The sequence below is a fragment of the Manis javanica genome, chromosome 8 (assembly GCF_040802235.1).
Source record: "Manis javanica isolate MJ-LG chromosome 8, MJ_LKY, whole genome shotgun sequence".
Lineage (NCBI taxonomy): Eukaryota > Metazoa > Chordata > Mammalia > Pholidota > Manidae > Manis > Manis javanica.
In genome coordinates this window covers 117,224,676-117,245,886 of record NC_133163.1, presented here as the reverse complement: position 1 = coordinate 117,245,886, position 21,211 = coordinate 117,224,676, and the positions used below count along the sequence as shown (strand labels likewise).

At 50.2% G+C, this 21,211-nt stretch overlaps 1 protein-coding gene across 3 annotated transcripts in view; it reads right to left on the bottom strand.

Annotated features, from left to right (window-relative positions):
• Positions 1 to 10,870: 10,870 nt before the first annotated feature.
• Positions 10,871 to 21,211, bottom strand: part of CORO2B (coronin 2B) — a 132,285-nt gene continuing 121,944 nt past the window's right edge. For all 3 annotated transcript variants that reach the window (XM_017681201.3, XM_073212071.1, XM_073212072.1), the window contains 5 exons: positions 20,950 to 21,046; positions 17,255 to 17,367; positions 16,817 to 16,907; positions 16,471 to 16,610; positions 10,871 to 12,842 (listed from right to left, as the gene is read on the bottom strand). In XM_017681201.3, coding sequence (XP_017536690.1) covers positions 12,711 to 12,842; positions 16,471 to 16,610; positions 16,817 to 16,907; positions 17,255 to 17,367; positions 20,950 to 21,046 — 573 coding nt within the window. In that variant the 3' untranslated portion in view covers positions 10,871 to 12,710. The remainder of the gene's footprint in view (positions 12,843 to 16,470; positions 16,611 to 16,816; positions 16,908 to 17,254; positions 17,368 to 20,949; positions 21,047 to 21,211) is intronic.

The window sequence follows — 21,211 nt, the reverse complement described above, 5'->3', positions numbered from 1 at the left end:
TTTTGTAGAGGTATAGGCTGGGCCATTGTCTGTTTTCAGAATCTGTGGTAACCCCCATGCGCTCCAAGCTTCAAGGCAGTGCTGGATGACATGGGAAGCTTTCTCTCCTGACAGTGGGGAGGCAAAGATGACTCCTGAACAAGTATCCACGGATACATGTACATATTTCAGTTTCCCAAAAGACGAAATATGCGTCACATCCATTTGCCAAACTTGTAAAGGCTTAATACCTCTGGGGTTGATCCCAACATGAGGTGTGGGAAGGAAGCTGCAGCAATGTTGGCAGCTAAGGACAATGTTCCTAGCTTCGGCCCTGGTTATGCTAAACCGCTTGCGCAGTGTTTCAGCAGTGACATGAAATTGTGTATGGAATTTTGAAGCTGTGGTGATAGGGTCTAGCAGGGGAAAAACTATATTTCTGGTTGCGAGGTCTGCCAGGTGGTTGCCTTGGGTCATAGGCCCGGGAAGGCCTGAATGTGCTCTGATATGAGTTATATACAAAGGAGATTGCCTATGAAGTAGTGCTGATTGTATCTGTTTGAACAAAGTGGCTACTGGGCTGGACGCTTTGATTAGCCCGGCCACTTCTAGAGATTTGACTGCATTAACTACATAACAGGAGTCAGACACAATATTTAAAGGTTCAGGAAAGATTTGTAGGACCTCTAAGACTATGCGACATTCCACTATTTGTGGAGTGTCAGGCGTGTAGCCTTTTGTCACAACTTTGCCATCATGGACATAGGCACCTGTGCCTGTCTTAGACCCGTCCGTGTAAACTGTTTTTCCATGAGGCAGCGGGGTTAGGCTAGTGACCCGAGGAAATACTAGGAGATGATTTTTGGCGAAGTTGATGAGGGGATGTTTAGGGAAATGATTATCAAAGGTTCCTGAGAAACTGTAAGCAAGTATGGCCCAATCATCGTTCATAGCACATAATACTTGTATCTGTTCTACGCTGTAAGGGGTTATAATTTTAGCTGGAGCCTCTCCGAAATGTGTCATGGAGGTTTTTACTCCTCTCAAAGCAAGTTTGGCCACGGCTGCTGGATAGTACTCTATTGTCCTAGCCTGAGAGGCTTGGGGATGAATCCAGATCAGTGGGCCGTGCTGCCATAAGACTGCTGTTGGCAGCTCTGGGGTGGGAAGGACACACAACTCAAAGGGTTCATTCGATTGCACTCTATTTAATTGTGCTGTCATCAAAGCCTGTTCTACTTTGCGAATGGCTTGTAATGCCTCAGGTGTGAGGGAGCGCGGTGACGTTAGTTGTGGGTCTCCTTCTAGGGTTTTAAATAGTGGAGTCAATTCAGTGGTGGGTATCTTTAAGTATGGGCGCAACCAATTAATATCCCCTAGGAGTTTTTGGAAGTCATTCAAATTTCGCAATTGATTATGTCTTATCTCAAGCTTTTGGGGGCAAATTACATCTGTGTAAATGGTTGCTCCTAGGAATTTGCTAACACTAGATTTTTGGACCTTCTCGCTTGCTATATTCAGTCTCCAATTTTCTAGGGACCTAGTGAGATCTATATATGCTTCTTCTATTTCCGCTGGTTGTGGGGAGCAAAGAAGGATGTCATCCATGTAATGGATGATCTTTAGCGTGGGATAGGTCTTACGAATTGGGTCTAGCGCTCGCTGAACGTACAGTTGACATATGGTGGGGCTATTTGCCATTCCTTGAGGGAGGACCTTCCACTGAAATCTGGCATCGGGTTGTTCATGGTTAATAGCTGGCAAAGTAAAAGCAAATCTTTCCCTGTCCTTGGAGCTTAGAGGTATAGAAAAGAAACAATCTTTAATATCTATTATGAGCACTTTCCATTCTTTGGGTAAGGCAGAGAGGAGTGGCAGTCCCCATTGTACGGGTCCAAGCATTCTCATTTGAGCATTTACTGCTCTCAGATCATGAAGCAACCTCCATGATCCTGACCTTTTCCTGATTACAAATATGGGTGTGTTCCATGGGGACACAGAGGGTTCTAGGTGTCCCACTTGGAGCTGCTCTTGCACTAAGCAATGAGCTGCTTCTAATTTTTCAGAGGATAGGGGCCACTGAGGAACCCATACGGCCTCCTCTGTGAGCCAAGGTATGGGCATGGCATCTTCAATGGCCCCTATGAAAAACCCAGGCCGTGACGGTCATTCTTTACTTTGGGCAGGATGGGCTCTATGTGTCCCTGTTGGTGTTTCCCCAGCCCCTTGCCAGGGATGTATCCCATGTCCATCATCATGCCTTGGGCGGGGGTGGAGTATTCATTAATGAGTTTGAGGCCTAAGTCTCTCATGACATCCCTCCCCCATAAATTGACCGGTAGAGGGAGTACATAAGGGGTGACTGTACCCTCTTGTCCTTCAGGGGCTCGCCATTTCAATGGTTTGGCACTAATTGAAGGGCTTGACTCATATCCTAAACCTTGTAATGAATGTGAGGATTGGGTCACAGGCCACTTGGAGGGCCACCAGGTTGCAGAGATAATACTTTTATCTGCTCCAGTGTCTAGGATTCCCTCAAAGCTCTTTCCCTCTATTTGAAGAGTTAATTTTGGTCTGTCTGCTAAATCTAATACTATGAAGGCTGAATCCCAGTCAGAGGAGCCGAAGCCCCTTTCTCCCCTCTCCGTGTTGGTAGCAGGATAATTGGCGTGGAGACTAGGTAAAACTAAGAGCTGGGCTATGCGGTCTCCCGGGGATATAGGATAGATTCCTCTGGGAGCCGAACACATGATTTTTACCTGTCCTTCATAATCTTGATCTATGACTCCGGGATGAACTACCAGGCCTTTCAATGCAGCAGAAGAGCGCCCTAGGAGTAACCCAATGGTATTTGGTGGTAGGGGGCCTTTAAAGTCTGAAGGGATAGGCTGAACTCCCATCTGTGGAGTCAACACTATTCTGGTGGTGGCACGGATGTCCAATCCCGCGGAACCTGAAGTGGCTCTCCTTGGGGGGCCTGGTTGTTCCCGAATGACACTTGCGTGCTGGTTGCCCCATATATTTGCGGGCCCTGGTGACGGGGGCCCCTCTGGGCGTTTTTTGGCAACTCTAAGGGTTTCCCTTCTATATCTTTAATAGACCGGCACTCATTAGCCCAATGCCTGCCTTTCTTACACTTAGGGCACAACTCAGGGGTCTTTTGGGTTGTTTGTTCTGAAGCTGGGCTCCTACACTCTCTCTTTATATGTCCTAATTTCCCGCATTGAAAGCATTTGATACTTCTGTTAGTGATCCTGGCTTGTTTGTGGCTCTGTAATATGGCCGCGGCTAGGCCCGCATTGGTGAGTGGCCCTCCTATTTCTCTACAGGCTTTCAACCAGGCATGTATCCCTTTTTGTTTCCAGGGTGTTATCGCCTGTCTGCATTCTTTGGTACATTGTTCAAACACTAATTGCTCCACTAGGGGCATTGCTTGTTCCTGATCTCCAAATATTCTGCCTGCGGCCTCTATCATACGAGCGACAAAGTCAGAAAATGGCTCGCTCAGCCCCTGAATAATTTTTGTCAAATTGCCTGATACTTCTCCTTTGTTGGTGAGGGCTTTCCATGCCTTGGCGGCGCACGTGTTTATTTGTGCATATACCTGTAAGGGGAAGGCGGTCTGGTCGGCTACCCACTGTCCTTGGCCCGTCAGCATATCATATGACCATGCAGGCTGTCCTTCGGCCGCGTTTGCGCGTGCCTGGGTCATGCTGATATCATGCCACAATGCCTTCCATTCTATGTATTGCCCCATACTAGAAAGGCATGCCTTAGTTACATATTGCCAGTCTGCGGGTGTCATGGCTGTCTCTGTTAATCTCTCAACTTGTGCTATGGTATAGTTAGCACTGACTCCATAAGCCCGAACGGATTCTGCTAACTCCTTAACTTGTTTATGGCTCAGGGGCTGGTGAGAGCGTACACCGTTATCCTCAAATACAGGAAACATTTGTCTAATTGCCTGAAGAGTATCTGGGTGGCAAAAGGAGAGTGCGCCACTCACGTAAGGTGGCGGGGCAAAGGGCGTCGGGGGACACCCTGCTTTCATTTTTTCCTTGGTCCGCTTTTCAACTTTGCTGGTTCCCTTACTTCTACACTCTGCGGTTTTATTTTCTTCCCCTTCCTCTGCGGACGTTAATTCCTCCTCAGATTCCCTATTGGAGAGTTGGAGGTCCCTCAACTCTTTCCAGGGGTATTTACTATTTTCTCCGAGGCGATTGTTACTCGCTTCTCGGGGCTCTTTCGCTTTTGCCCTAGGCGGGCTTTCTCCCTCACTCTGAGGTTTCTTTACCTTCGTTTTTGTGGCCTTTTTTCGGCCGCGCGCGCTCTCTGTTTCCCGTTCCGTTTCTGACATGCTCTCTTGGATATCTGTCAATGCTCTCTGACCTTCTTTTATTACCTTTTCACATCTCTCATCTTGCAGACAAGCTCTAATCAGTTTCCAGAGGGGCCTGGTGCCTCCCCTCAGGCTACCCTCCTCCTCCTCTCTATCAAGATCTTTCCCCAGTTTGTCCCAGCTCGGGATTGAGAGGGACCCTGAACAAATGAACCAGGGGGCCACACGGTCTATCTCCTTCACAAAAGATCCTAAGACTTTGCTGGAGACCTTCAAGTTTCGCTCTTTGAGAGCTGTCTGCAGCGCCGTGACTAATGACGGTGCATTCCCCATGGTGCCTCCTTATTTACAGAGAACCATCAACCATCATCCTAAAAAGCAGGGGCCTCTCGGAACTTACCCCTCCGGGCTTTCTTCTGACCTGCAGTTCTGAATCCTCTCCAGATGTCTGAAGGGTCCTCCCTGTGCCGGTGATGTTCTGGTTCCCGGGTTTCGGCACCACTTGTCGCGTGCCCTGTCCTCGCCGGCAAGAACAGCATGCAACAACAGCAGGATTCTTCTGCAGAAAGCTTTATTCTTCAGCTCTTTGTGAAACAAATGAGTTGGGCAGGACCCAGAGGGGAAGGAGAGGCTTGCTTATATAGTTCTCATGCTCTGACCTGGTTGGTGCGGCTCCATATGCCTTATTAGCATAACCATTTGGTGGGTCTCATTGGTCCTTATGCCAAGGCGCAATTAGCATGTAGTTTAGTGGTGTGGGATGATTTGTCATTAGGAAGTTCGGGGCCTTCCGGCTGCCCTGCATGGGGCGCTATTTTCTGAGCGCGGCTGCCAACAAATATCCGTACCCAGCTTTTGGTTTCAATACAGATTTTCAAAAATTCATGGCTGAGACAATAAACATTCTTGAAAGCTAAAAGTTCTGATTTGAAGAGGAGAAAGGCCTCAGTGCTGGAGGAAAGTCACAGAGTGTTTATGCCACAAACAATAGACTGGGAAGAGGATGGGTGAAAAGCCAGGGCACCCTGCTCTTCCATAGGCAAGATTAGGGATTGGGGCCACCTGGGGTGGAGTGGAAGGAGGTGAGCGGGTGGGATGAGACCTAGAGGGATCCAGGAAGGCCAAGTCAGCATCAACAGGATCCAGGGGAAAAGCTGTTGTCACCCTCACTTGCACAGGAATCCGTGGGAGCTGAGCATCATAGTGGCAGGGAGCTGGGGGCCTTGGCAGGACCCCCCCGTCAAGTGCCCAACAGAAGTGACAGCTGACCCGATCTGAGTCTGCTCCTGCCATCCACCTTCCTCTTAGGTAGAAAGACAGACATGAGCAGCAGGGAAGGAGAAGACGGGGAAGGAAAAACCACCCAGTTAGGAAGGCCCCACCTGATTACAAAAGCTTCGCAGGGAGATGACTTCCTTGCCTACTAGGACCAGGCCAAACTGGCCCCAACGAGATCATGATGCAGGTACAATCAAACAAAACTAAGAACCCCTCAAACTGTGCCTCATCATAATCTCATTCAAATAAAATTGCACTTCTGCTCTTCCCCCCACGCCCATGGACTTTTCTGTGTGCATTTTGGGAAAAGACGTGCGCACTAAGAGGAGTTGGGTGTATGACTAGAACTCTCGATCAAATGACCTCATCCTGTCAAAGAGGTGCCTCCCAGCTAGGGCAGGATAGATCGCGCCTCAAGTAAAAGTTCGAGGCTTTTGTCTACCTGACTCTGGCCCACTTCTCCCCTTGGAGTGTGTTCAAATAAAACTTTTGCTCTGCTTTGCTGTTTCGGTGGGAGCAGGAACCAAGGAGAATAAAGTCTTCCAGCAACACACGCACGTGGGCAGTCTCTTCTGGTCCAGAGGGCCAGTGATGATCAACAGCCCCAGAACTCACACCCTATGAACAGGACAGAACAAGCCTCAGGTTTCATCCCCAGGGAAACAGTTGGTGGCAAATTCTAATGTTTTACATGTGTTTAGAATACCTGTAAAATTAAAAATACCTTCTCTTACTGCAAAAAAAAATTATTATAGAAAACACAGATATTCAAAAAAGCATCAAATTAATCTGTTAACCCAGAACCCTGAGATAATCACCATTAATCACCTCAGTCTCTCCAGATATTTCTCTTTGTACCGCACGTGAATTTTAACTATAAATTAGAATGGAACCTTTTTGAGAGCAAGAACTACCTCATTTCTAGCATCTAGGATAATACTTGGTGTAGAAAAGGTATTTGATAAATATTTGATAAAATAGTGTCTGAATGAAAACTATCTCAAATTTCCCAGTAGGCAAGAGAGAAAACCTATGTTCATTATCATTACAAATGACTTAGAGGAAGGATGGATAAATGTGTGAATTTCAGGCATCCTGAGGCTGATGGGAAACAAGTTAGGGTGGGCGACCCTCTGGTGGGTGGGAGACTCTCACAGGACAGTGCCAATCATCCCCAAGGGGCAGCCAGCCTTTCAGTAATGGAAGAACCCACCAAGTTTCCTAGGAAGGGCCACTCCTCCATCCGCTGGTCCAAAGGACACCAGCTAAGCAGGGAGCAGCCGCACTGTCTCAGGTCCCCTGTTGGAAGTGGACCAGTGGGTGGACTCTGCTGCTGGTTTCAGAGGCATAAAGTGCTATGCCTACCTCAGTGGAGGGCCCTGTTGGCAGGGCTGGTTCATATCCCACCCCACCTCTGGTCCCATTCCTGGGAGGTGTGGCCCCCTCGTCCATGGCTCCTTTTCTCCATCCTCTTCTCTCCCCTCCTCCTGCCCCAAGCCCTCTGACCAAGTGTCCATTCTGAAGTCCGCCCTCACCACTGCTTCAACTCCCCCACCTCTGCCCTGGACCAATCCTACCCCCTCCCCCACCCCCTCCAGACCCCTCACCTTGCTTCAGTGTTGCTGTCTAACCTAGGCAGCCAGAGGAGAAGGCCGTCCTGCTTCCATTCCTTCCCAGGCTCCTGGAAGCAGCCTCCAGGGCAAGAATCCAGAGCTTCCGTGGTCTGGCCATGACCTCTCTTCCTCCGCCATGCTGTATGCGTGCCTGGGACACGTCCTGTTTTGCTCATCAGCACCTCCTGGGAGACTCCCCCGGGCTGGGCTGAGTCCCGGGCTGCAGAGCCTGGTCCTCCCTTGCCGCCTTTTCTTCCCTCCCTCTCACGGTCTGTCTTTAACTTCTGCCACTTCCTCAGCCCCAAGCACCATGGAATTGCAGATGCTTCAGGCCCCTCCCTGTCATTGTCCCTGAGGGGAAGCTGCCCAAGGTCACAGAGCAGGTCAGGGGCCGGGCGGGAACAGGAACCCAGCTAGTTAGGGCAGGTAACCTTAGAGGAGGAACTCCAGGCGGCCACTCCTTGGAGAAAGTTGACGGGCAGTGAGAGGGACTGGCTGCCCCTTTTTCAGCCTCCCTTCTCCTACACTTGAGGCATTTCAGATCCTGGCTCTTCTGCCTTCTTTGCCACAGGCCCTAGTGTCCTTGGTTGGGTCATTAATTCTAGGGTAGGACTGGAGGTGGCAGAGGGGACCCAGCTCAGGGGTTGGGGTAGAAGGGGTAAGATGGGCTTGATAGGAAGGCCATCATCTGCCACCTGCTGGCTGGATTCAAGCGCCAAGCAATCTCTTCCTGGTCTTTGAATCTTGCCTTAATCACTGTGACCTTGAAATCCAAGATCTCTGTTCTCAGTGTCCCCACCTTCCTCCTCCCACTGGAGGCATGCCCTTGTTTATTGTCCCTGTGGTCCCTGCACTCAATCTGTTAACCCTGCTCACGTTAGCATCCCCATGCCAGCGGGTCTGTATCTGAAGAGGGCTCTGGCAAGAGCGATGCTTGACCCAAAAGGACTGTGTGCTGACAGGGGGCTTCCCGGCAGTGGGACAGCCCGCTGGGACCAGGGGCTCTGGGGCAGAGAGAGCTTCCTAGAGTCCTCAGATCTGACCCTGTGGGTATTCACTTTCTCTCTCTAAGTAAGCCTGACCCATTTGTGTTTGTCACTGAATTAAAATTCCAAGGAAAGGCAGGCTGCAGGTTGTTCCAAATAGAAACACACATGCACAGAGAACAAGGGCTTCTGCCAACATCCCAGACGGGCCGCCTTCCCTTCCCTGCTCTGCGGGCCTGCAGGCCCTGGGCTGGCCAACCTGGGAGGAGAGGGATCTGGTAATGCTTCCTGTGGTCCAGTAAAAGTCTGCTCCTGCTCCAGGCAGTCCCTGGGGGCTCCAGGCAGTCCCTGGGGGCTCAGCCCTTCCAAGCAGGAAGGGTGAGGGGCTGGGGTCTTGTGGGGAGGGTGTTTTCAATATGAAGTCATTTTCCACAGTGAAAAAGCAGCCATGTTCTGCATGGTCCACTGGCAGTCTGGGATGTTTGCCCAGCACCAGGAGAGAGTCTAAAAATGCCCAAGCCCATCTTGGGATCTCAGGAAGCTGGCTAGAAAAGAACCTGCGAGTCAGCAAATCTCAGAACAACTGCCTTCCCCTCACTGAACTCAGCAAAAGGGGGGAAACTCATTCCAGCCTCTAGGGGCTCCACAACCTGCTGGGTGACACGGTGCCCAAGATTGAGCACTGCCTGGAGAACCTGCAAGGGTTCTTTCCTGTCTCTGGGTTCCCAGTGCCGAGAACCAAGTAGGCCCCACCATGCAGTGTGTTAGACCGAGTTGAAAATCCGAGGACATGTCAGGGGGAGGGACAAGGAGTCCTAGGAATGCCTAGGAGGGGCCCTCCGTAGAAGAGAAGGGTCTGGAGTTTCGCCTAAGATGTCCTCACCTGGAGAAAAGGAAGAGGCAAGCACGTGGTGGGGAACATGGCAGAAGGAATGGGCTCCAAGAGCCAGGCGGGCCTTGCTCTCCTACATCACTGTGATAATCAAAGCAATGTGGCAGGCTAGGGCGTAACTGGCAGTGGGGTCAGGTAACAGACCAGGCATGGAAGATATCTTAGTATGTGAAGAACTAAAGGACACATAGATAACCAATGAGGAACTGATGGGTTATTCAACAAACGCTGGAAAATGGGCTACCTGGGGGGAAATCACGTTTGACCCTGACCTTGGACAATGTGTCTTAAGTAATGATAAACTAGCAGCCAGGTGGGCTGAGAAGGGGGGATTCAGTGGGACAGAGGTACACAAGAGACAGGTCGCTTCATGCATTCACCTGCTCCCCTGGCTGAGAGGGGAAGCCTCAGTCAAGGAACCTGCCCCATCTTCCTTAGCACCCCAGGAGAAGGTGCTTACGAAGGCCAGACACCTAATGACCTGAGCATTTCTTTCAAGTACAAAACTTTGTGAGCTGATCTAGAACAGAAACTCCATGGGTGTCTTTGTTCAAATTCAAGTTTATCAAAAGGCCATTTCTGTACCCAAGCCCTGCAGGAAGCCGCCCTGCTGCTTCCCTTCCCCAGACGCATTTCTTGTCTGTACCACTCATGCTAGACACTCGGGGGTCCTGGGGATTTGTCCCATTCTCCCAACTGCTGGTATAATGGAAACCTAAGTGTTAGACCACCCATTGTCCCACCCCTTTGTTCTATGGAGGGAGAAACTGGGGCCCAGCGAGAAATGAATTCTCGATGTCACACAATGTCAACCAGAGGCCGAGCTGGGCCTGGGCCATCCCTTCCAGGCTCCAGTGTCCTGCCCGGTTCTCCTCTGGAGCTCCTTACAGTTTCCTCTCCAGCCCCTTTTTCTAAGACTTTTCCTTGCTTTCCTCTGGCTTTTCTGTTTCCCTGTGATGTCTATAGTGCTATGTGCCTGTCTGCTTTGCTGTCTGACAACTCTATTCCATGATGACCCTGGCTTGGTGAGACAGGGAGGGTGTCCCAGGGGCCCGGAACATGCCCTGTGTCCTGATAGACTCCAGCCCTCCTCCCTGCACTGAGCCTGGCTGGGGACCAGGGACATGCACCCCCTCTGGCCCTGGGCTCAGAAGATAAACGTCCCCATGTGTTTCCCCCCCTCCACCAGCAGATGCTGTGAGCATGTCACCTCTCTGGACCTGGCTGCTCTTCTTGAAAATGGGAGGAACAATTGGACATACCACCTTGAGATACTGTGAAGCTCAAAAGAATCAAGTATATGGAGAAGTGCTTTTTAAACTGCGAAGCATCATTGCAGGATAAAACACTGATGTCCCCAGACCCCACCACGGGCCTGGACACAGAGCACATGTCTACTGAATAACAGTAGAACAGTGGTTCTCAATTGGGGATGATTTCGACAGCCCAGGGGATTGGGTGATATCCAGAGGTGTTTCTGTTTGTCACAGCTGGGTGGGGGCTGCTACGGCATCTGACTGATGGAGGCCAGGGAGGTGCTAAACACCCGACAGTGCACAGCACAGCCCTCACAGCAAAGAACGATTTAGCCCCAAATGTTCATAGCGCTGACGTTCAGAAGGCTCACCGCAGATGAATGGAAGTGTGGACTTGTATCTGTGGATAGAGACGTGGCTTGTTGTTCCAGAAAGGCAAGGAGCTGTGGCTGGGGAGTTGACCAGCAAGACACCACGGTGACCACGAGCCGGAACCTACGAGGTTAAATGAGATGGCCATGCCCAGGTTTGACAAGTTGAAAACATTTTATTTCAATTCTTTCCTTGGGAGGCAGCATAAATAATCACAGAAGACTGCAAAGGTCAATGGGGAAGAAAAAAAAGCTCAAGAAGTGTGGAGAAGAGATGAGAGCTGACAGTGTCTAGCTGCGGGGGGTTGGTGGTGAGGAGACCCTGCTTTGGCTTGCCCAGGGGGGAAGGGTCTTGGAGGAAAACCCCGGGGGGTGGGGAGGCTTTCCCTGCCCAGGTCACCTGGAGGGCCTTAGGGAGGTGGGACCTCTGAGGACGGATGTTCTGCACCGAGGCCATGAGAAAAGCAGGTATGGAGAATAACGCATCTAGTAGATCCTGGCTAAGAGAGAGAAGAGCAGACACCCCCATTTCTTGATCCCCAGGCCAGATCTCACCCCCAAACTGTGACTCTTCTGAGAAGAGCAGTGTTTATGGATTCTGTGGATAGTGGGAAATGAAGGGAGAAAAGAAGGAAGCAAAAAAGAAAATGTGTAGAAGACCAACTGAAATGTGGCGTCTCCAAGAGTCCTGTGACCTTTGGCCACTTCTCAGTTTCCTCATCTGCAACATGGAAAGAATGCTCCCCACCTTCTGGAAGGGATGTGAGGCTCAGATGAGATCCTAAGTGCCAAAGAACTGTGTAAACTTTAAAGGGCTATACCGACGCGAGGGGCTGTGGTCACTCTACAAGCGTAAGGCTGAAAGTGGCTGAGACAGCAGTGGGCAGAGGCACACAGGGCACCCCCTCAGAGCAGTCAGACCCTGCTCGGTCTTCCCCGGGGCTCTGCTCCACTCCTCTCAGCCTCAGCCTCCAGGAGGAAGAAGCCTCATCTCAGAGGGAGTCCCCTGGGGGGCGAGAGCAGAGGGTGGGGCCAGGAAGAGGTAGGGGCACTGAGCGTAAGGGGCCTCAACTGGGCATGTGACACGTTGGCACTACTGGTATTGGCGGGTGGTGGAAGTGGCTTCCAGTTCTCATTCTCCACAGAGACTCGGGCACTGGTGAAGCCCCCATGGGATTGGCATCTTGATGCAGTTAGAAGGGGCTGCCCTGGGGTCTGGACACCCCAGTCCTGGTCCTGGCTCCACTGTTGGCCTGCTGGGTGACCAAGTAAGTCACTTCTCCATTGCAACCCCCTCAGTTCCGTGATTTGTAAAATGGGAACACTATTCCCTACCCTGCCTGCCTTACAAATTAAATGGGAAAAGGGGGTTGCAAGAGCTTAGAAGAGAATCATGGGAAGGCAAGGAGTAATTATGGCCTTGGCGAGCAATCCTCTTAATTCCCTGAAGACGAGAGAGAGGGGGTAAGAGACAGAGGGGGCTGGGCTGCTTGCAACCCTGTCTGGTGGCTCGGGCTTCCAGGGCTGCCCAGGGGGGAGAGGGCAGTCGGCAGGGGAGGATCGGCCAAGGTCTGCAATCCTGCCCTTCCTGTGGTCCATTAGGAGTGCTGTGAGCCCCAGCAGGGAGCACTGAGATGTCCTGGAAGCCCCTTTCACAGGGGAAAAGTTCAAGTCTAAGTCAACTGTGGGCCTGGCCTGCCCTTCTGCTCCCTGATCTGTTGAGGGCACCCTTCAGGGAGTCTGTGGTCTTGGCCCAGCTGAGGGGAAGTCAAGGTCCCTGGGTGGCAGAGAAAGGAGCTGCCAGCAGTGGATCTCCGGCAGAGGCTGAAGACTTTTATTAGCATGAGGTCAATAGGTCAAAGGTCAGCTTCCAGTTCTTGAGGCGGCAGGCAGGGTCCTCAGGCTCTGTCCAGTCCCGGCTCTGTCTCTGGGGTCACCGGATGGGGGCAGTTAGGGGACGAGTACAAACAACAGAGAAATCGGCCCCACAAAGGAGCTAACAGTTCTTGGGGCTGTTGCGCAAGTTTTTCAGTTCCAGCTGCAGCTGCCGAATGCGGATGTCCCTCTGGGCTAGCTCCTCTTTCAGTCGCCGGATCTCATCCTGCTGCCGGAAGAACATTCGGAGAAGCTGGGGTGGACGAAGAGAGGGCGTCAGTCAGGGCCGGGAGGGAGCAGTGAGGGGGTGACTGTCAGAGGGGTCCCGGACCCCACCCCTGCCCCCCGGTGAGGCCTCTGCCCTCCTCTCCCTCTCTCCCAGGCCTTGCCCTGCTCCCCACAGCTACGTCCCAGGTGACTCATGTCACCAGGGCTCTCCCTTCTCCAGACCCAGCCCTCAGCTCCTACTTTCCCTTGTGAGGTAGGGAAAAAAGAGGGCCCCAGCCTGTGGCACTGACTCAGGGTCACCAAGGAAGGGGTGCGTTTTGGACAGTTTTCCAAATATCCAAGCTTGGCCTTTTAGGGGCTCAAACCTAACACTTGTATTTACCATTCTGAACAGAAACCTTTCTAAACTGATATGCATCCTTCTTTTCTTAAGGAAGCTCAGCAGTCAGGAAGAAATCCAGCTCTTTTCCTGCTGACATGGGACTGTCACCGGCACACCAAAGTTGGCACTGGGCAGCCAGTGGTCCATTTGCTGGAGTGGCATGGGCCAAGCATAGGTGTCTGACAGACCTTCACTTAGATGATCCCCTGGATTAACCAGTCCCTCTATTTCTTCCATAAAACAGACTGACAGATGCCCACCAAACACTGAGCCCTGGAGGGCAGCAAGCTGCTTGAGGGCCGCAAACACTTGAACTGGATGTTACCAACAATCAGTCGTGGGTGTCCTCAGACTTCTTCATCATTTGTTCTTATAACTGGATAATTTAATTAAGTATAATATCAACTGATGAAATGCATACAAAAAGAAAGTTTATAAAAGCTATAAAACTATAAAAACTAAGTTGAATGCATTAGAAAATGTTGATTAAGGTCAGCTAAAAAAGCTGCTATTAGTGTGAATTAGTGTGGATGATATAGGCCTAGAAGACTGGGGGAATATTATCTATCTTGATTGTGTGATGGTGGCTGCGTGTGTGTGTCAAAACTTATGGGACTGAACACTACAAAGGAGGATGTTTTAAAGGGTCTGAGCAGACAACACAAATGCCACAATCTCTCTGCACTAACGCTTGCACACCTTCCTCATCAGGAACAAATTTCCTCACAGCCTACTGATTCTGGGTTTATGCACAGTTTTAATCATCACAGCAGGCTGATTTACCACAGGTAAATCATACCTCAGTTACCTCAGTAAACCTGTCTTTAAAAAATCGGTGCGAGAAGGATACTTTGAAAAAACTAGGGCTTTATTTTTAGATTGACTTGAAGTTTTCTCCTCCACCTAAAAAAAAACTCCAACTGGAAACTGAAGTTAAAGTGTTAGTTTTCAGAAAGACAGCAGATCCCAACCAGAGATCTCCTCAAAGAAAAGGTCTTAGTCCTACATCAAAATACGTTGAAGGAGTATGTATGTTTTATCTTTGAAATGAAAATAAAATAGTTTATAAAGAATGTCTCTATCATTTTTATGATTCTTTCCTTTAACTGGCTTTTTAAAAATTAACTGGCAAACCGGTTCTGGTTATGTCTGTTCAGAGGGACTCTAAATGTCTATACATTCCTGTGCCTTCCAAATTCTCCACATTTCTTTGAACAATTTTTTGGTCAGCTTTTGTTTAAAAAAAAACAGCTTTATTGAGGTGTAATTCACATACTATACATTTCACTTATTTTAAGTGTACAATTCAGTGCTTTTTAGCAAGATTACAGAGTTGTACGACCCTAAGTTCTTCCTCTATGTCAGCCTACCAGTTGTTTCTTCACGCCTAGATCACCTACATCAATACTCTCTACAGCCCTATTTTCTAACTGGTTGCCTCCAGTCTGCTGTGATGATTAAAACTGTGCATAAACCCAGAATCAGTAGGCTCTGAGGAAATTTGTTCCTGATGAGGAAGGTGTGCAAGCTTTCGTGTAGAGAGATTGTGGCATTTGTGTTGTCTGCTCAGACCCTTAAAACTTTTCTTCCAGGCCTTCAATTCTCACTCATATAAACAAGTCATAGCTAAATGTTACTCAGTTTTACTATTATTTAGCCCTGCCTTCTATACACCCACTTCTAGCACTAAGTTTGGTCGACTCACCTGGGCTATGACAGCAACTCAACTACCTATACCTTAAGAGGGCACTTAAAAACTTTTTTAATGGAAAAGTCTACATGTGTACAAAAGTAGAAAGAATAGCACCATAAATCTCCATCACCAACTAGCACTAACAAATAACATGTGACCATTCTTGCTTCATCTCTATTCCTATCCACTTCTGCACCACCTCCCTTGGGGATTATTTTGAAGCAAATCCTATTTATCACATGATTTCATCCAGCTCTAAAAATGTGCACTCCCTTTTACAGTGTGACAAGAAACCTCTAAGATAGCCTCTATGATATTCCCTCCCCTAAAGTGTGAACTGTATTTCATAATTTATTCCAAATAAATAGAACATGGCAGAAATGATGAGATGTCTTTCCAAGGTTAGGTTACAAAAAGACTGTGGCTGGCATCTTGGCTCTCTGGCTTATTTGCTCTAAGGGACGCAAGCTGCCAAGTTGTAAGCTGCCCCATGGAGAGGTCTGTATGGCAAGGTCCTGAGGGGGGCCTCTGGCTGACAGTCCAGAGGACCTGAGACCCTCAGTCCAACAACCTGTGAGGAAATGAGTCCCACCAGCAATGATGTGAGTGAACTTGGAAGCAGGTCCTTCTGCATTGCAGTTGAGCCTTCAGATGTGACTACAGCCTCAGCTGACAGTTTTAACTATATGAGAGACCTTGAGCCACCAGCATCCATAGAAACTGAGATAATAAATGTTTGTGGGTTTAAGTCACTAAGTTCTGGTGTAATATTCTGTACAGCAATAGACGGCTAACATAGTTAGCCCCTTTGGGTACATAATATGAGCCAGGAAGAGTGCTTAGGGATTATCTCTTTAATGCTCACAGCATTTCATATCCCCATTTTACCAAGAGAAATGGACTAAGAAGGTCAGGAAACTTGCCCAGGCAGAGAACCAGGATTCAAATGTAGGTGGGTCCATGCAGCCATCTCTATCAGCTGCCATCAAGCCAAGTGCCTGTCACATGATAAACATGCTGTGAATCCTGGCTAAGCTAAATTGTACTGGCACCACGGACTGACGGTATGGCTAGGAGGAGAAGCCTTTGGGGGGTCTGGACAAGGCCAGCTATGGTTGTCCCTGAATGAGCTGCTCCCATTCTAAATGGCACAAAGAGCACTTTCATAAACACTCAGCCTCTTCCACAAAAACAGGAAATTGTCAGACCCCGTCACTGCCGAAATGCCAGGGAGGAAGGCAGTACTGTAAAGCATGAGGCCGGACTCCCGTGTTAGTCAGGAATTTATAACTCCCATAACACCAAATGACAGTGACATTCTGAAATTCACAAGGAGACAGTAACTGGGTGGGAAGTGAATGTGAGTGTGGGCGGGGGGGCATCCATATCACGGCAGTACCCCAGCCTCTATTTATTGGGGTCAGAGACAATGGAAACCAACAGCAGGCTACTTAGGGTATTTGTCACAGAAGGAAAAATGCCTTTGAATGTAGCTGGCTGAAAGGCCTGAAGCCCTCACCGAAATGCACAGGGCTCACTCTCCCGGGACCTGTGGAGGCAATAACTTACATTCCTTACCTCATTCTCTGTTCTAGGGGGGACATTTTCTAATAAATCTATTCCATTGACCACAACACTCTTCTTTTCTTTGATGGGAGCCTTAAACACCATTTTTGAGGACTTCTTATAGCCTTCTTTCAAAGACATCAGCACGGGATCTACAAAAGGCAAGGTAAATGTTCACACTGACATTCAATGGACTGTCAAGCGTTGGTGTCTTTCATTGACACCACGCTTGACGGTTGGCCAAGTGTGAGGGGCAGTTCAAGTGGAAGCAGAGACCCAAGGCAAAAGACCTTTGCTAGACCCAAGGCAAAGGTTGCAGTCTCTTAGCCTTTTCGGTAGACTCCAACCCCTGTGGTACCTCGGTTGATGCCTCCCAGCCATTCATCGGGGGTCAGAGCTGGCTCCGTGCCTGGCGTCATGGGGTAAATGTCTTCCTGGTAGGAATCCGACTGTAGTGAGGGGGAGCAGAAGAATGGATAGATTGGGGGCTGCTGAGAAAACCCCTGTTCTCCAGCAGACTGTTCTCCTTGCTGACCTCCAGTCATACGACCTGCTTTCCTGACTCCAAGCCTTTGCATTGACAGTGTCTCCCCCCTTGGAATTCCCACCCTGCTTTCATTCGCAAACCAAACTGTCCCCACCTCAGACTATCCTTCACCTCCCACCCCAAAGTGGGTCTAAGGAACCCTGATCCACAGGAACTCCTTCTTCTGGGCCTCTTAGGCTTACAGTCAGTGGGGAGCAAGCTAGGATTCAATGCAAGGGCCCATTCCGAGCCCAGCCCAATTCCACTCACCCTCCGGGGCACGATCATGGAGATGGGCTCAATCAGACCCTTGAGAGTCACCAGCTTGTAGAAGCGGAACACCTCACAGGCTGACACGTCCAGCCCGTGCTTGGGCATGACCCCTGTGGACAGGCACACACAGCTGTTTGGGATCCTGGGGATGGCCTCTTCAGCACACCCTCCTTCCCCCGGTGTCCTTGGCCAAGAGCGTCCTCGGTCACTTAGGTTTCCAGGCAATGATGTGCCTACTATGCTGAGGGTAGCAGGTAGGCTGGGGACCTGCTCAGTTAGGCTCTGTCTCCGGGTGAAAAGTTCTCAGATAAGCCCCTTGGACCAGACCTGCCTCAAAAAGGTGCATGCTTTAGAACTGGGGCCTTTTAGAACTGAAAGAGGATGCACAGTTATTTAAGTCTAGTCTGTTCTTTTTATAGACGGGACTCCTGAGAGTCACAGGGGGAGAGCCTTGCCCACTGTCAGGCAGTATGGCCGGGGCAGGGCCACAGAGCTTGTTCTCTTCTGAAATGAACTGGCTGCCCCAAGCCTCTGTGTCTCTGGTCCTCAGAAACAAAGAAGAAGGAAGAAACCTTTCCCTATGCACCCGAGGGGTTTACAGGCAGCCTACGACTGCCGTCCTAGCATACCTCTCCTCTCCTAGGACCAGCAGTGAGTATGCACATGTGTGCATTATCTGTGTTCACAGCAGTCGCAACCTCTCCTCTCCTAGGACCAGCAGTGAGTATGCACATGTGTGCATTATCTGTGTTCACAGCAGTCGCAATGCTCCTGACAGCTGCCGTGACTGCACACCTCCTGAGAGAGCAGGGCCATGCGGTGTTAGTGACACAGCTCTGGGGTCAGGCAGATCTGGGTTTGAATCCTGACTCTGCCCCTTGTTCCGGCTGGGAGTTCTTGGGCAAATCACTATATCTGAGCTTCAGGTTCCTGGGTTGGTTAGAGGACGACAGTAATGGCTGCTGATGAAATAGTCTGGGAGTTGAGTGAGAAGATGCTTCTTAACTGCCTGGCACCATCATGAGCACAGTAACATTAGCTTCTTTCTCCACGACGTGAAAATGAGTTAAGGTTCTAGCTCTCTTTGAGTGGAGTGGAAGGCTGGTCTTCCAGATAAAGAGATTCCAGGAGCTGGAGGAAAATGTTGGAATGGTACCCAAGTGGGCTTTGGAGCCAGCAGGCCTGGCTTTGAACTCAGGCTTGGCCACTCAAGATGTATGTGACCTGCCTGGGGTGAGTTCCTTAGCCGATCTGAGCCTATTAAAAGTGCCCGGCTCCTGGGAACGGCTCAGGAGTGGCCACGGGTGAGGAGCATGGGGAGAAACAGCTATCCCTGGTTCCTCCCTCCCTCCCCTCTCCCCTAAGTCCTACTGTCCCTTCTTACTAAGTATCTCCCGAATTCACGCTCTTCAGCACATCTTCATGCCGTCTCCCTAGTTCCCACCCTTTCTTGCCTACAAGTCCTAAGCGGCTTCCTAAGTGATGTCTGGGCCTCGCTCCTGCCTTTTTAAAATACATCCTCCCAAATCAGTTCTCCCTATTGGGGCCAGAACAATCTTACACTAACATTTCGGATCACACCCACCTTCCGACAAGTTCCGACAAGTTCCCAGTAAAGCCCAAGCCCCTTCCCCTGTGCGATGGTTAATTTCATGCGTTGGCGGACCCATTAAAGAAGTGTGAGTGGGCATCACCCAATCCACTGAGGGCTTGACTAGAACAAAAGATGGAGAAGGAGGACGTCGCTCCTTTTCTTCCTGCCTCATTGTTTGAGCTGGAACATCTCATCTCATCTTCTTCCTGTGGCCTGAGATTTACGCCATCGGCTCCCCTGGTCCTCGGGTCAGGTCTCCAGGCTCGGACTGATGACACCACTGGCTCTTGCGTGTCTCTAGCTTGCAGATGGCAGATAACGGGACTTCTCATCCTCCACTATAGTGTGAGACGATTCCTCATAAACTCCCTCTATAGATAAATTTGATTCTGTTTCTCTGGAGAACATCCCCTCACTAATACACTCTGTCTAATGCATCCTGTGGGATCTGGCCCCTGCCCACCTCTCCACTGCCATCTCCTGACGCTCTCACCATCTACAGAGTCTGCTCTAGGTTTAGCCACACTGACCTCTGTTCTGTTCCTGGAACATGCGACGTGCCTACTTGCCACAGGGACTTTGGACTGACTGTTCCTCCTGCCATCATTATTCTCCCTCCTTCTTCATTTCAGATCTCAGCTTAAAATATCACCTCCACATTGAGGCCTTCCCTGATCACATGGTTCTAAAATAGCCCCCCCGTCACTCTCTGTTCTCCCACCCTATTTAATTTTCTGCCTAGAACTTACTTCCGTCCAATGTTTTCTTTCCTTATTTGTTTACTGTCTGTCTCCCCTTGGTGGAATAGTACCCTCTCTTAGTTAGAAGCGCTAAGTGTGACTCCTATTGTGGGGAAGGCTGTGTTCTGTACTATTTACCACTGCGCCCAGGAGCTGGTACAAAGTGGTATCCAAAAAGTGTTTGTTGAATGACTATGTGAAGAAGCAGGACTCAGGTGCTCTGCCAGGTGCCTTGTACATATGGTCCCTCAGCTTTACAACAGCCATGCAAGGTAGGTTTGATTGTCCTTATCTTGCAGATGAGGAAACTGAGACTCATAGGGCTTAGGCACACACAGCTGAGCTGGAATGTAAGCCTAGGTTTGACTCTAAAGGCCAGGCTGCTTTTCTTTAAGTTCTATTTGATGAAGAGATCACAGTGAAGGAGGGGGAGAGGCCAGAGAGCTGGGGAAGGGTAAAGGTGATGAAATGGTCTTAGGACCTCAGGCATATCTCTGGGCCTTCATTTTGCTGTTGGTCACTGCGGTGGGCTCTTGGTCCCTTCCACTGGCTGAAGCTGGCTCTCGGGCCCTGCCAGAGTACCAGATCCCCAGAGGGAACAAGCCAGATCGGAGCTCCAAGGAGGTGGGAAGGGAATAAAGCCCTGAAGAGACTTTTTCCACTGGGCAATTCTGACGGCAAACAGGGAATTGCTGAATAGTGTGCACTGCCAGTGTCAGTTGGCAGGGATGAGGGTTTTGTTAAGACTTCAGTGGTGGAAGAATGTGGGGCGTGAAGAACATCTCATCCCCACCCTGACTTAATGTGCTCTGTCAGGCCTGGGCCCTCTCTGGGATTGGCCTGGGAACCTGGGAAACCTGAAGATGCAGTGATGGGAACACCTTGGAACTTCCTCCTGTCCTCTCAGGCAAGGACAGAACTGTTCCTGGGAACTGGGGGTCCTGGCTGTCCGAAGGCTTCAGGAAGGGGGCCTGGGTGGAGACCCCTCTCTGACCTTCAGTTACTGAACCACCACCTCCTACCAATGTCAGAACTCTGCTGGGTTTCAGTGTCCCCAGTAGGAAGTGGGACTGAAGGTACCTTGTACCCCACTGTGGGCTGCTGATGGTCGGACATGAAGGAGGATGTCAAGAACCACACAGCGGTCAGGACGAGTGGGCAGGGACTGGCTGGCTGAAGGGCAGGCCGGCTTCACAGAAGCAGCATCTAGAGGTTCTGTTCTGACTTCCTCATGAACTGTGGCCTTCTGAGTCTGATTTTATCATCATAGGTTTTTCATTGAACAGGGGAGGGTGTGCTCCATGAGCCAAACGTCCAGTGGCCCATTCTCTAGCATAGTAGGCTCTGGACGCCCTTACCGAGGCCCTTCTGTGGGGCTGGGGAGCGGAACTCCATGAGGTAGCTCAGGAAGGGCTTCTCACTGCTGATCTCATAGTACCGGATGTTTCCATCTCCCTGGGGACAAGGAGAGAGGGAGGTGAAGATGGCAGGGTGGGAGGGGAGGGCTGAGCAGGCCCTGGTCCCAGGGGTCTGAAGAGAGCCTTCGCTGTGCTCCAGAGGTGGTCAAAGGACCAGGGAGGAGCTCTAGATCCCTTTAGATCCCCGGTGGACCTGCACAGG